Source organism: Astyanax mexicanus, chromosome 4 (genome assembly GCF_023375975.1).
Source record: "Astyanax mexicanus isolate ESR-SI-001 chromosome 4, AstMex3_surface, whole genome shotgun sequence".
In the NCBI taxonomy this organism is placed as follows: Eukaryota; Metazoa; Chordata; class Actinopteri; order Characiformes; family Acestrorhamphidae; genus Astyanax; species Astyanax mexicanus.
The window spans coordinates 32,364,930-32,380,746 of record NC_064411.1 but is presented as its reverse complement, the minus strand read 5'-3'; the positions used below and the strand labels follow the sequence as shown (position 1 = coordinate 32,380,746).

The 15,817-nt window shown below is 36.5% G+C and overlaps 1 protein-coding gene across 1 annotated transcript in view; it reads left to right on the top strand.

The window, feature by feature from the left end:
• LOC125780502 (macrophage mannose receptor 1-like) overlaps positions 1-15,817 on the top strand; it is a 116,956-nt gene that overhangs the window by 92,983 nt on the left and 8,156 nt on the right. The window contains exons 4-6 of the mRNA XM_049478424.1: positions 10,177-10,227; positions 13,121-13,474; positions 13,573-13,905. Coding sequence (XP_049334381.1) covers positions 10,177-10,227; positions 13,121-13,474; positions 13,573-13,905 — 738 coding nt within the window. The remainder of the gene's footprint in view (positions 1-10,176; positions 10,228-13,120; positions 13,475-13,572; positions 13,906-15,817) is intronic.

Sequence of the window (15,817 nt, the reverse complement as noted above, 5' to 3'; positions counted from 1 at the left end):
ACATCTCTAAAGTGTTTGGACCCCAACAATCCAGAGTTGTGTAGAAATGGAGTAAGTTCAAGACCACTGTTACTCTCCTCAGGAGGGGTCGACTAACAAAGATCACTTAGAGAACAAGGAGTTTAATATTGGCTAAGGTCACAAAGGAACTTTTGGGTACTTCTAAGCAACTGAAGGCCTCTCTCTCATTGGCTAAAGTTAATGTTGCACTAATTTAATAATGCACTGTCCTGGGATCTATTTAAAAAAATGCTGTATGGAAAATTGCTGTATGACTTTGGCTGTATGTTTTAGCAGGTTAGTAATCTTCTCATAGCCCAGGCCATGTTTGTGGAGAACAAAAATTCTGTTTCTCACATCCTCAGAGAAGTGCCATGTTCAATATCTACTGGTCCGTATGTGAGAATTGAACCCAACCCTATTTACACCTGAGACCTTGAACACTAATGAGTCACATGACACCAGGGAGGGGAAATGGCTGATTGGGCACAATTTAGCCATTTTCACTTAGGGGTGTGCTCAGTTTTGTTTCCAGCAGTTTAGACATTAATGACTGTGTGTTGATTTATTTTGAGGGCACAGTAAATTTACACTGTTATACAAGCTGTACACTGAATACTTTATATTGTATTAAAGTGTCATATCTTCAGTGTCGTCCTATTAAAATATATAATAAAATATTTACAAAAATGTGAGAAGCGTACTCACTATTGTGAAGTGCTGTAGCCACTTTTTTAACTAGTAAAAATAGTAATTCCAGATATCTACACTGTAATTCTGCGTAAATCCAGCATATCTATAAATATGTGCCGTTTCAGATTACCATAATATAATTTTAAGTATCTATAAAAAATATTTTGACTAGTAATAATATTTTATAACTATCACAATTTAGAGTTTTTACTAGTCACAATGAAGATATATGAAAGTACTACTAGCAAATTCTCCTAGTAAAAAAGTAATTATAGCTACAGTACAGGCCAAAAGTTTGGACACACCTTCTCTTTTTCAATGCGTTTCTTTATTTACATTTTAGATTCTCACTTAAGGCATCAAAACTATAAATAAACATGTGGAGTTTTATGTACTTAACAAAAAATGGTGAAATAACTGAAAACATGTTTTATATTGTAGTTTCTTCAAAATAGCCACCCTTTGCTCTGATTACTGCTTTGCACTCTTGGCATCATTCTCTTAATGAGCTTTAAGAGGTGGCCACCTGAAATGGTTTTCCAACAGTCTTGAAGGAGTTCCCAGAGGTGTTTAGCACTTGTTGCCCCTTTGCCTTCTTCACTCTGTGCTCCAGCTTACCCCAAACCATCTGGATTGGGTTCAGGTCCGGTGACTGTGGAGGACAGCTCATTTTTTGTTAAGTACATAAAACTCCACATGTGTTCATTCATAGTTCTGATGCTTCAGTGAGAATCTACAGAGTTTAAATAGTCATGAAAATAAAGAAAAAGCATTAAATGAGAAGGTGTGTCCAAACTTTTGGCCTGTACTGTACATGTAGCTGAAGTTTTACTAAAAAATGTTATGTGTGTGGTTGCAGCTCAGCTGTGTTTGTATTAAGGCATCTGGCTAAATGATAGAATGTAAATACATTTGGCGTATTTTGGTGGTAACCTGGTACTAAGTAATGCATTGCTGTAATCGGATTACAGTAAGTAAAGCATTACAGCTAAATATTTTGTAATCAGAGAACAGTTACTAACCTAACAAAAACCACTTTACTTAAATTACTCACGTTTTTCTATCCTGTGCACAGCATGAACACACTGTGGCTAGGGTGGCTGAGAATTATGCTGGCTGTTTCCACAAGTGGAGATATTCTCATTATAAATTTGCTGAACGCAGAGACAAAAACATTACTGTGACGTCTAAGATATGTCCAATTCAAAAACTCTTTTAAACTGCTGAGAACTCAACGAGTAATCTGATGAAGCATTTAATCAGAGTATACACTAAAACTAAACTTGTGGCTAAAGACTCCTGCACCAAAGGAGAGAGTGGCCCAGTATTAGCCAATCAAGCTGAACTAAATTTTCATTCAGGGCCAGAAATAAAGGCAACCTCAGTGAGAAATAAAGAGACTTGTTGCAAAATACATAATAAAGAAAATGCTAAGTCCATCACTGCTGTACTTTCTAGATTTGTATGTAGATTTCCAACAGAAGTAGAAGAACAACAGTAGACAGTAGAAGTCCAGTATAGTTTAATTCATGTGAGTAATGAGGAATAAAATTACATTTCCAAGGATGTTATGAGTAAACTAACACCACTATAATTTTACTAATGTAATGTGTAATCTGTAATGGATACATTTTGAGTAACTTTCCTAACACAATTTTTTTTGACTAACCTTTGGCTGAAATGTGGGGCACCCAAAAGCTCCTCCATACACCGTCAGTGATGGACAGCAATGGAGAGAAAGGAAGCCGTGCGCGTTCTCTTAGCTGCTCTATGGGAGAGCTGAACAATCCTCTATTCATTTATATAGAAATTATAACTATGGGTTCATGAAAACTAAATCGGATTGGTTCAAAAAGCATAAAACATAAAAAAACTACACTATCAGCTGTATGATTGTGCCAAATTTGGTGTTTGTAGTTTTAAAAAATATATATGACAAAGAGAAATGGTGTAATAATAACACTAATAATAATAATAATAATAAGAAGAAGAAGAAGAAGAAGAAGATGAAGAAGTATTATTTTTTTGGAAACATGATGGCTTGGGCTTCCCAAAATCATCTCTCATCTCTCTCTTTCTCTCTCTCCCTCTCTCTCTCTCTCTACTAGTTAAGATGATTTTAATACAGTAGGATGTTGCAGGAAATGCGGCCCTGGTCAGTCTAATTTGTTTATCAGCTCCAGCCTACATTTCTCCTAAAGCTGTAACAGCTTCTTCCTCATTCAGCGTCCAGCACTTCATCAGGTAAGACCTCAGTCGTGTACTTCTCTAATTAACTGATCAGGGGTGGCTTTCAAAAGCTTTTAGCACAAAGATAATTCTTTAATTAAGCATCAATCATAGGCATCACACTGAGCTCTCTCTCTCTCTTCATGTTAAGAGGTTTTAAAAGCTAAGATGTTTTTGAGGAACCAGGCCCAGATTAGTTGTGTGTAAAATCACTCTTTGTTTTAATCAGATATGTTGATACTATGTTGATACTAGTTCTGAAAATGAGTTCTGAATAGAATGTATGAAGAACAGAGACTGTAAACATTATCATGTGTTCTCCATGAATCTGATTAGAACTGAAATATTAGCAAATCTCTGGATTTAAATGTTTTTGTATTATTGTCAGAATTTTATAATAATATACAACTTATTTCTTACATACCTTTCTTTGCTCTACGCAGTTAAAGCAAAGTGAAAGTGTCTTATTGCACTGGCAGATATTTTTGCTTGTTTAAAGCATTGTTTCTTGAATTTAATCGCCTATACAATAAGACACTTTTTGTAGATTAAATCAATTAAAACAAGTGCGTACAAGGAAGTTTAAAATAAGTTATTAATTCTAAAAAATATTACTTTAATAATCTCAAAATGAGAAATGTTACACATCTAGAATATATTTATAAGCATTTTATCTGCTAAGATATAATTTTTTTGTGAGATAATTTTTTAAGATGTAAGAGACCAGCCTGAAACACTGGCATCCCTTCACTGCAACGTCCACAAACCTGAGTGATTGTGTAGAAGCAGATCTCAGTTTACCTCAATTACCATGAACCCCTGGATCTGCCCAGGTTCTCCAAGCTGCAGAACCAGAACTGGTGGAGTCAGACCACGTGTCGTGTTTTCATTGGTGGAAAACTGTAGTGTTATTTTTTTTCCATGGGAAAAGATAAATAAGGCTGATTTGGTACCACTTTAAAATGAGGCTCCTTTATTAAGGGTTTATAAATTGTTTACGAAGGCGTTTACTAATGGTTATTAATTAGGTTATAAATCATTATTAAGCAGTTACAACCCAGAAATAGAAAGGGCAACAGAAGCCTGCCATATACCAGATAGTGATTCCACAATAATTCATTTGTACGTACTGTATCTTTCTTTGTCTTTTCTATCAGGCATCATTAACATTTCTGTTAATAACTTTATTTATTTAGCTGTAATAACATATTAAATGCCTGAACTGGTTTTCTTTATCATTTTATGTAATGTTCATGTTATTTTCATTGTTGTGCTTTCTACTATGTGTTTAATAAGTGCTTATTAATGTTTTAAACTATTTACAACTTTTATTACAAATATTTTATTTTTAGTTTATAACCATCAATTATCTTCTTTTTAAACTCTTTATAAAGGAGCCTTATTTAAAGTGGTACTGCTGATTTTATCTGTTAATATTTATATATATAAGCAGAAAAAAAACAATTTTGTGCTACTGAAACCTCCTCTGGATTTTTGATGATACACATGTTTATGAGGTGTGATGTCATTAATATAATTTCCATATGCTTTAAAATATGGTATAACTTTTCTATGGTATGTAATAGCGTTTGTAGATGATATCCTGTGGATCTCAATGCTTAATGGGCGGATCTTCCATACACATGTGAAACCAATCATGAGAAAGGGCTAAAGTGGCCAATGGCAAGTGTTTCTCCTCTTTGCATCTTCTCTGAAGAGCGGCAACATGAGAGCCTCGAAACACAACTCTCAAATGACCTGAAAACAAAGATTATTCAGCATCATGGTTTAGAGGAAGGATTCAAAAAGCTATGTCAGAAATTCCAGCTTTCAGTTTCCACTGTGAGGAACAGAGTGAGGAAATGGAAGCTCACAGGCACAGTTCTAGTTAAGACCTGAAGTGACAGAACCAAAAAAAATCTTACAGCACTTCATGCTTCCCTCTGCTGACAGCTTTTTTATGGAGATTATGCGGATTTCATTTTCCAGCAGGACTTAGCACACTGCCCACACTGCCAAAAGTACCTTAAAAATATTCAAAATTTTTGGTGCTGCCACTATAATCACTCTTTCCCCTCATCACCCTAGGGCAGGGGTATTTAATTAGAATTCAGTACGGTCCAGATAGAGAAAATTCCGGACCATGGTCATTTTTAACTTGTGTTGTGATCCAGTGCTATATCCTGTATACTGAAGAAACCTAGTAGTTCTGTCAGTTACAAGTACTATTAATTATATTTCAAGAATATTTATTGTTTTAAATAGGCCTGTCACAATAATTACACAATAAACACCCTCAATAATTTAATTCTATTTGATTTTATTTATATAAGATTTAGGCCTGCCTGTCATGATAATCACATAAATGACAAATCGTACAATATATGGAGAAATGTCCAGAATATCAGCTTTGTTTAAAAACAGCAGTTTTACTTTATTTAATATTATTACTGTTATTATGTTTTATAAATGTAGTATTTCAATTTCTTTTTCTGGTGCGCACCATCTGAATTAGCCTTTCTCGCTTTATTCTCCGACTGCTGCTTCTCACTGTGTACTTTGCCTGTGTGGCTCAGCGCTCCCGCATCTGCACAGATCTGATTGGCAGAGGAGAGCGTTTGGTGATCTTACACCACACGTGATTGGTCTGTGAGTTTACTGCGCCCCAAAGCACGTATTCCGTAAAGACAAGAAAAGTTCTGCCGCTTTAAATGAGCACGGTCAGAATGAAATCCTTCTCAGTAGTTTATCGGTTTGGGTCCACATTGGACACCCTTGGGTGATGTCGCTCTGTACAAGGCGTCTGTGAGCTGATGTATCGGAACCGAGAGCTCTGTGATGCTGCTCTGTAATGCTACATCAGCAGCAGCTCGAAAGAGACAGAGTCTGATTTCACATGTATCAGAGGAGGCATGTGCTGTCTTCACCCTCCTGCTGTGCTGGAACATTACTAGTGATAGGGGGAGTCCTAATGAGTGGGTTGGGCATTTGACTGTGTGAATTGGGGAGAAAAATGGAAAAAGTTAAATTATTATTTAATAATTATTTAAACAAATATTCTAATTTTCGGGTTTTCATAGGCTGTAAGCCATAATCATCAACAATAAAAGAAATAAATGCTTAAAATAGATCACTCTGGGTGTAATACATCTATATAATATATGAGTTTCACATTTTGAACTGAAATAAAGTAACTTTTCAGTGATATTCATATTTTTTTTGAGATGCACCTGTAAATGTATAGTTTTTAAGAAGATGTCTGAAGTAGCTAGCAAACAGAGGAGCATGTGAAAGAGGAGGTTTCTTCACCATCGTCAGGTTAAAAAAACTCCTCAACAGAGGCTAGAATAGAATTACTGATCACAATAAATACCAATATGACCTGTAATGTTTCATTACCCTCTCTTATCTTTTATATTTATTTCTCCTTTTCAGATCTCCTGACTGCAGTCTAGAACAGTTCTAATGTTGTATGTTAAACCCACACGCCACTGATTCTGGTGGAAGTGTTTGGTGAAAATATGGCAACCATCCTGATCTTCCTCTTCCTGGTCCTCTTCCCAGGTACATCTCTACTTATTATCAATTACTTTGATACAACATGGATACCATTTTGACCAGACTCTTTATCATTATTGAATCATAAACACTGACCTTAACTGAGGAAAGTGAGACCTGCAGTTCTGTAAATGTTGTTCTGGGTTCTTTTGTGACCTCCTGGATGAGTTGTCCATGCCTTTTTGGAATAATTTTGATTGGCTGGCCATTTCTGGGAAGATGCACCAGTGTTTAATGTTTTCTCTATTTGTGAATAATAAGAGTCCCAAAGCCTTAGAAACTTTGTAACTTTGTAAACTTTTTCAGATTAATAGATGTCAATGACTTTGTTTATGAATGTCTTCAGATCAGGGCATAAGGTGTCGCTTTTTGAGATCTTTTAGCTGCTTCATGTCATCAGACAGGTTCTATTTAAGTGATTTCTTGATTTTTCAGGTCTGGTAGTAATTATGCCTGGTTGTGGTTAGTAGTGAAAATGAACTCAGCTTTTTAAAAAGTGTGATTAATTCACAGTTCAAGGGCTACACAGTTTTTTTTTCCTTAATAAATAAAATCTTCATTTAATAAAGTGCTTTTTATATTTACTCTGATATTTGCCTGATATTACAGTTTCTTTGATAATCTGAAAAATGTAAGTATGACCAAAAATGCAAAAACAAAAACAATCTTTAATGGGGCAAATACTTTTCATGCCCGTGTCTATATAATATATATTTAAATAACAAATAAAAAGAGATCACTTAAAAATTAAGAATTTCTTTGATTTTACCAAATTGAAAACCTCTGGAATATAATCAAGAGGAAGATGGATGATCACAAGCCATCAAACCAAACTGAACTGCTTAAAGTTTTGCACCAGGAGTAAAAGCATAAAGTTATCCAAAAGCAGTGTGTAAGACTGATGGAGGAGAACATGCCAAGATGTATGAAAACTGTGATTAAAAACCAGGTTTATTCCACCAAATATTGATTTCTGAATTCTTTAAACTTTTTGAACTTGTTTTCTTTGCATTATTTGAGGTCTGAAAGCTCTGCATATTTTTGTTATTTTAGCCATTTCTCATTTTCTGCAAATAAATGCTCTAAATGAAAATATTTTTATTTGGAATTTGGGATAAATGTTGTCAGTAGTTTATAGAATAAAACAACAATGTTTTTTTTACTCAAACATACAGTACAGGCCAAAAGTTTGGACACACCTTCTCATTCAATGCGTTTTCTTTATTTCATATTCATGACTATTTACATTGTAGATTCTCACTGAAGGCATCAAAACTATGAATGAACACGTGGAGTTTTGTTCTTAACACAAAAAAATATTATATTCAAGTTTAGCCACCCTTTGCTCTGATTACTGCTTTGCACACTCTTGGCATCATTCTCTCAATGAGCTTCAAGAGGTAGAGTCACCTGAAATGGTTTTCCAACAGTCTTGAAGGAAGGAGTTCCCAGAGGTGTTTATTAGCACTTGTTGACTCCTTTGCCTTCTTCACTCTGTGCTCCAGCTTACCCCAAACCATCTGGATTGGGTTCAGGTCCGGTGACTGTGGAGGTCAGCTCATTTTTTGTTAAGTACATAAAACTCCACATGTGTTCATTCATAGTTTTGATGCTTCAGTGAGAATCTACAATGTAAATAGTCATGAAAATAAAGAAAATGCATTGAATGAGAAGGTGTGTCCAAACTTTTGGCCTGTACTGTATACCTTTAAATAGCAAAATCAGAGAAACTGATTCAGAAACTGAAGTGGTCTCTTAATTTTTTCAAAACTGTATATGTGTATAGCTGTCGTAATATAAAAAAAAGTGCTGATTAATCGCACAAAACAATGAACTTTTAACAACGGATATTTAAATGTAAAATAAAATAATTAATGTAAAATAATTACAGTGGAATCTTATTTATATCTAAATATGTTTGTTTAATCGTATCTTATTAACTCTAAACACATATTGTTCTTTGTAAACATGTTTAAATACTCCTAGAATTTTAAAAAGTTACAATATTAATGCAAAATATGAAAAATAAAGAAGTAAAGATTATTCTTAAGAAGATAAATGTGTTGAAAAACTTCACAGAAGCAGCAATGTGTGTAGGTGTGAGACAGAGTATCCATGTTTAATTAATATTCTGAAATAAATAAAGAGTATCTTTTTGATATTTGATATACCCTGAACTTCTCAGCAGTAGCAAAAAAATATCTCATAAGGCTCTGTAAAAAGAGTGAATTACAGCAGGATGTTTGCATCTCATTCTTCAGCTTTTTAATCAGGGCTGGTATTTTTTATTTTTATGAAGCAACATTTTAACATATTTCAGCTATTAATATAAAAACTGTTTTAGAGTGTAGATACTCTTTAAGACATATTTGAGCAGCCTAGATTCTAATATAATAATTACAGCTGGCATGTGTGACCATCTTCTGTAAGAAAAACTTTTTAAAAGTTGAGTAGCGCCCCTTTGTGGCTGACAATAAAGAAGCTATCTACACCAAATAAATATAAATATAATTTCTGAGGATTTTATCATTCCACTCTGGAGCTCTAGAGCTGAACACAGCTAGCTACAGCTGAGGTCTGATTGTTTACTGCTAGTCTGAGTTAAAAGCTTTCCCAGTAGACTTTTACCTTCAAGCTGAATATCTCCATACAAATGCCTTTATCAATAATCATAAAATATCTACAAATAAACAAAACAGAATAAACATGGCGGGACATTAGTTCAGATGTACTCTTGAACACATACATCCACCAGTTGTTAATCTTATATTAACCACAGAACTTTTCTCCACAGACTTTTCTTCTGCAGAACAAAGTTCTCTCAGAACTTTCCATCTCATTGAGAAGAGTATAAAGCCGTCTGAAGCTCGAGCAGCTTGTAGAGAGATCTACACTGATCTGGTCACTGTGTGCAGTGAAGAAGAGAACACTGCACTGATTAATCTGACCAACAGTAGAGCCTTGATTGGTCTTCAGCGCAGTCAGTTCAGTTCTAAATGGTCTAATGGTGATGGAGTTACATTCAGTGCTCTGACTGGAAGCTGTGGGCCAAAGCCCTGCTGTGCTGCTATGAAGACTGATGCATCATGGGAAAGTCCTCTGTGTACAGAGAGAAGAAACTTCATGTGTTATAAACAAGGTAAATACTGATTATTAACTATCAATATTTCAACAGTATTAACTCAGATTTTTTCAGACAGCTTCATAATTCAGTGTTAATGTGTTCACTCTTTCTCCTCCACAGATCAGACTGACCTCACCTTCAGCTATCACCTGATCACTGAGAATAAGACCTGGTATGAAGCTCAGAGTTACTGCAGGAAGAACTACACTGATCTGGTCAGCATCAGAGATCAGGAGCAGAATGAAGCAGTGAAGATAGCAGGGATGAAGAGCAGTGATTCCTTCTGGATTGGTCTGCTGCGTGATGACCTGGAGTGGGCTGATGGAGGAAGATCTGCTTACAGAAACTGGGACACTGGTAACCCTCGATCATCAACATCAAACTGTACACAGCTGACTGGGAATGGGAAATGGCAAAATGTGCCATGCAATAATAATGCGCCTGCTGTTCTGTGCTACAACAGTAAGTCCTGACTTCACTCTCTATAACTCTCTCAGCAGTGTTCAGTATCATCTATATAAAACACTGTATGTAAATTAAAGCTTCTTTTGTATTTTTTCTGTCTCTATCAGCATCTGTCAGTGATGACCGTATGAGCGGCACTCTGAACTACTGTAGGAAAGGTAACAGGACTGATCTTCTACATGTTGATTCAGACTTTGACACTAAAGCTCCTGGTTTTGGTGAGAGAGGAACAATTTGTGTTCTTTGAACCACTTTAAAGAGAGAGACCGCCAGATCCTCCACTTACCCACCAGTGCTGTGTAGACACAGAGCAAGGCTTGTACTGGCATCATTAGATTTAGATTTTAGAAAATAATATATAAAAAATAATATTTGAGACCAGATACTGTGTATTTTCCTCGAGTCATAAGATATATATTTTTAAAAACAACTGAGGCCCTCTAGTGGTTGTTTTGCCATAAAACAAGTTTAATAATATTTAATATAATAAATAAATTAGTATTAAGTATTAATCATCCATAATAACGTCTAAACATTGTATTCATAATTCGATCACAGATTAAATGCTGATTTTGACTTTATTACTGTTGTCTATAATTGTGGACTAAAGCTGTGCAGCTAAATCTGAATTTTATCTGTGCTTTATTTCATGTTTTTAGATTATGTTTAGACAAACAGTATCAATCAAAAGTTTGGACACACCTTCTAATTCAATGTTTTTTTTTCTTACATTGTAAATGAATACTAAAGTCACCCAGACTATAAAGAAACACATAATGAATTATGTAGAAACTTAAAAGTGTTAAACAAACCAAAATACTATGTGAATCATTTAGCATCTCTTATCTGGGGTTAAGCTGTTAGCTTTCAGTTTCTGAGGCTGGTAACTCTGATGAACTTATCCTGTACAACCGAGGAACCTTTGCTCTTCCTTACCTGGGGCGGTCCTGATGAGAACCAGTTTCATCATAATGTTTTTGATGATCTTTGCGAGGATATTTTTAACGTTCTTGAAATTTTTTCATCATTTTTTCTTTAAGAATTTTTTTCTTTACTTAGTTGAGTAGTTCTTGTCATAACATGGATTAGAGCATTACTCAAATAGGGCTATTCACTGTACACCAACTCTACCTCTTCACAACTGCACAACTGATGCTCATAAACACATTAAGAGGCAAAAAAAATCATGTAATTAACTCTTGACAAGTTCAGCACAGCTGTTAACTGAAAGCCTGAATTCCAGGTAACTCTACCTCATAAAACTGACTGAGAAAATGACAAGATTTGACAAAACTGTCATCTAAATAAGAGATGCTACTTTAAATAATCTAATTGTACAATTTAAACAAATTCTGGTTTGTTAACACGAAATAATTTCATATGATTTTCTTTAAATATTAAAAATACTTTTGACTGGTAGTGTACAGTATTAAAACCCACTCAATCAAGTCTATTAGAGACTACTTAACAGCTCCACCTGGTTTACAGAGCGTCTTGTCTTTTGGTCTGCAGTTAGCACCATGCTAATTGGTTGTGCATTTGTACCTAGAACTTGTTAACTACTTCAGTCTCAAGTGTAAAACTCAAGAAGTAAACTTACAAGTTTTTACCAGCAAGCATTTGCTTTGGCTGATTTGAATTAAATATAATACTTTAGAATGAAGGTAAAAGTAAATGTCTACATGAGTAATTATAAAATATGGTGTACAACATGCTACTGGGCAAACTTTCCCGCCCTGATGGAGCACAATACATTTGGTGGCTGTCAAAATACAGACACTCTCTAGGACTTGGATAGGAGTAAATGGAAGGAACAAGGGATGAAAAAATTACAAATAGATGAGTGTAGGCCTATATGTGGATAAGAACTTATTACTAGACCTTCCTTGAAGATGTATTTGCAGTTTGTTGGCTGTCAATGTTAAAGAGTTAACAGAAGCAATTAATTTGGAATCAGTGGCACGTTATTATACGTTATACGTTTTATAATGCAACTAATTACACCACCAAGTTTGACATCAACTTCTGCCATAATCTGCCCCGCCCCGTCCAATGCAAAATTGTTTTTATGGAGTCGTTCACTCGTGGTGAGAACGTGATCCAGTCTCGATCCAACCCAACTATCAAATATACTTTTTTTTTTTTAAATTAATCTAAACTGCTGATTAGGTGCATTTTAATCTGATATATTAGCCAGATAATATACTACTATTAACAAATGCTGTCTCTGCTGCTTCATGCTGTTTACACACTAAGCGGTGGTATGTGCTGCATTCACTGCTCACATCTGCGCTGCATGTCCCATTGAAAACACTGTGTTTGAAAATAAAGCTGTACATTTTCTGCCCTCTGTGTTAAATCAGCTTCACACTGCACAGATATACGAGCTGGAACACAGAATCTTCTTGCTATATTTACTTTCTTGCTCCCGCGCCAGACAGCTCTGACCAATCAAAGAAGACAATGTGCTCGAGTGGTTTATTGGTGTGCATTTTGGTGTGTTTAGATGAGAGAAACACTCCAAATAAACAAACTCATCAACTGATTCAGACCCTAGAAACCAAATACAGTTGTGAAAATGCCCCTTTTATAGTCAGCAAATTAAGTTTAAATTCAGAAATCCTTACAATCAAGCTGAGATGTTTACAATAAAGACAAAAAAATGTTCCTTAATTCAATTTATTATAAATTCTTTATACCAGCGCCCCACGTTGGCTTTATCTCCCCTCCAACATACAAATATATACTAGTATTATAATTGACACCACTAATATAAATGTAATTGTATTTTATGTTTCTTACATTCATTCTTTTATTTAAATATCCACTATAAAAACTTGCATCTTAAGAAGAACCAGTGCGATTAATCACAGTTCATCACAAAGTTAATGTTGTGAATTATATTGTTATGGTTATTATTATTGTTGTGATTACATTTGTTAATGGATTGACGCTTCTAATAAAAAAAAAACATCACAATATTCACACACATCACATCTAAACTCTTTAATTTCTGTTCCGCTTCATTAACTACAGAACGTTTCTCCACAGTCTTTTCTCCTGCAGAACAAAACAATCGTCTCACAACTTTCCATCTCATAGAGAAGAACCTGACTCAGTCTGAAGCTCGAGCAGCTTGTAGAGAGAACTACACTGATCTGGTCACTGTGTATAATGATGAAGACATCACTGCACTGATCAGACTGACTGGTATCGGCTCTGCATGGACTGGTCTGTACAGGAATCAGTCCAGTGTAAAATGGTCTAATGGTGATGACGTTACATTTAGAAATCAGGAGACTGGAGACTGTGGCTCATTGCCCTGCTGTTCTACTATGAAGGCTGATGGTTCATGGGACAAAATTCAGTGTACACAGACAAGAAACTTCATGTGTTACAAACAAGGTAAATACTGATGACTAACTATAGTTATTTCAACTGTATTAATGCTGAACTAATTGTTATTTTTAGATCCAACTCAAATCATTGCTTCCCGTCCACAGATCAGACTAACCCCAGTTATTATCTGATCACTGATCAGTCTCTGACCTGGTATGAAGCTCAGAGTTATTGCAGGAAGATCTACACTGATCTGGTCAGCATCAGAGATCAGGAGCAGAATGAAGCAGTGAAGAAAGCAGGGATGAAGACAAAAGATCCCTTCTGGATTGGTCTGCTGCGTGATGACTGGCAGTGGGCTGATGGAAAAAGATCTCTTTACAGAAACTGGTGGGACGATCACCCTAAATCTTCTCCAGCAGACTGTGTGAAACTGGTATCAGGAAAAATGTATTCAGTACCGTGCAGTAATACTGGATCTGCTCTGTGCTACAGCAGTAAGTCCTGATTTACACACACAAACAGCTCTATCAATAAATCATATCACTGCAGAACATCAAAGTTTGTTAGTAATCCGATTAATGTGTTTGCATAATCTGGGGTATCTGTCAATAAGATCACAGAATAACTTTGTTTTTTTAAATGAATTGAGTCGTAACATGAACATACATCAACTAGAATAGTGGATGCTAGTACTATCACACATAGACCACTGAAGTCGTGCGTCATTCTGTAGTGCTCGTCCGGCTTCCGTGTCTAAGCGTTTTTTTCCCTATGAGAAAAATGAATGGCTTTTTTTTAAAAACCCGCGTCTGTCACATTCTGTGGTAAATAAATCTGTTCAGACCTCTGTACGTTTTATTCTGTGTACATTTTACTCCTGAACATCACTGGATCCTCTGAATTTCGAGATCGTTTAAGAGTCGTAATGAGAAAAATGCTAACTTTAATCTAATGCTACAGCGGAGTGAACTGACCTCCCGGTGCCGCTGCAAAGATTAGCAGGGGACTGTTTTCGGCGCAACACCAGAGAACTCCAGCCGTAAGTTAGGAGTATTTTACACACAGCTGAGCCGAATAATGAACTAACTGCGCTTACTGAGGAGAGCAGAGATCATCACAGCATAAAATTACTAAAACAGGTCAGTGATGGTGTTGTGCAGAATCCAGTCCGGGGTCATTTCTAGCCGCTGTGCTGTGACGTCAGTTAAGCATTTGCTTAAAGTTAGCATTTTTCTGATTACTCCCCTTAAACGATCTCAAAGATAAGAGTATCCAGTGATATTTAGGAGGTAAATGTACACAGAATAAAACGTACAGGGTTCTGAACATATTTATGTACCACAGAGTGTGACAGAGGCCAGTTTTTGAAAAGCCCATTCAAATCCCCTATTGACTTGGACGGCTTAGACACGGAACCCTAAAGGAACCCCAAATATGGGCATAAACAACATGGCGCCGACGGGACTTCCGGTTTAGGCAATGTAGGGGGAAGTTCGTTTGAGGATCTGCTCCGTTTGATTTATTTTAAAACGCTGTTTTACCGAGTCTGATCAATTTTTATTTGACCGTCATCGGTTCTCCTGAACTCAGACCATAATTTGGTACAAATGTCACGGCAAACCAGGCAGGGAAAGGGAGAAACTTTCAACCCTCCGACGTCCACAGCAGCAGCGACAGCTAAAACAACCTCGACTAGCATGGCGGACGCTAACGCTCCTATTACTATTGCAACCCTGGTCGCTGAGCTGGAGAAACACCGCAGTAGCCTGACTGTGGACCTCACCGCTTCAATGGAGAGGTCGTTGGAAAACTCTCTAAGCACTATTCAAGTGTCATTGGACTCTATTAGGGCTGCAGTGGAATCTCACAGTCAGAAATTCTCTGTCATAGAGAGCACACTTTCTGAACACAGTGACGAGCTAGCAAGTATGGAGTCGAAGCTAACGGAGCTACTGAAAGAGAATGTCACACTGACTTCCAAGGTAGACGACCTCGAGAACCGCTCCAGACGTCAGAACCTGAGAATTATCGGCTTGCCTGAAGGATCCGAAGGTCAGTCACCATCTACTTTCATCTCTCAGCTACTTGTTGAGATTATGGGAGAGGAGATCTTCCCACAACCACCGGAGCTGGACAGAGCGCACCGAGCATTGGTCGCTAAGCCGGCGCAAGGAGAGCGACCTCGGGCTGTGATTGTCCGCTTTCACCGATTCCAAGAGAAGGAGCGCGCTCTCCGCTGGGCGAGAGAGCATCCAAGCACCATGTATCAGGGCAAGAAGATTTTGTTTTTTCCTGATATGAGCTCCAGTCTGGCTCGGAGGCGTGCAGCTTTCAAGGGGATCAAGGCTAAAATGTACAAGGATGGTGTAGCTTTTGCATTACTCTACCCCGCTCGCCTTCGGATCA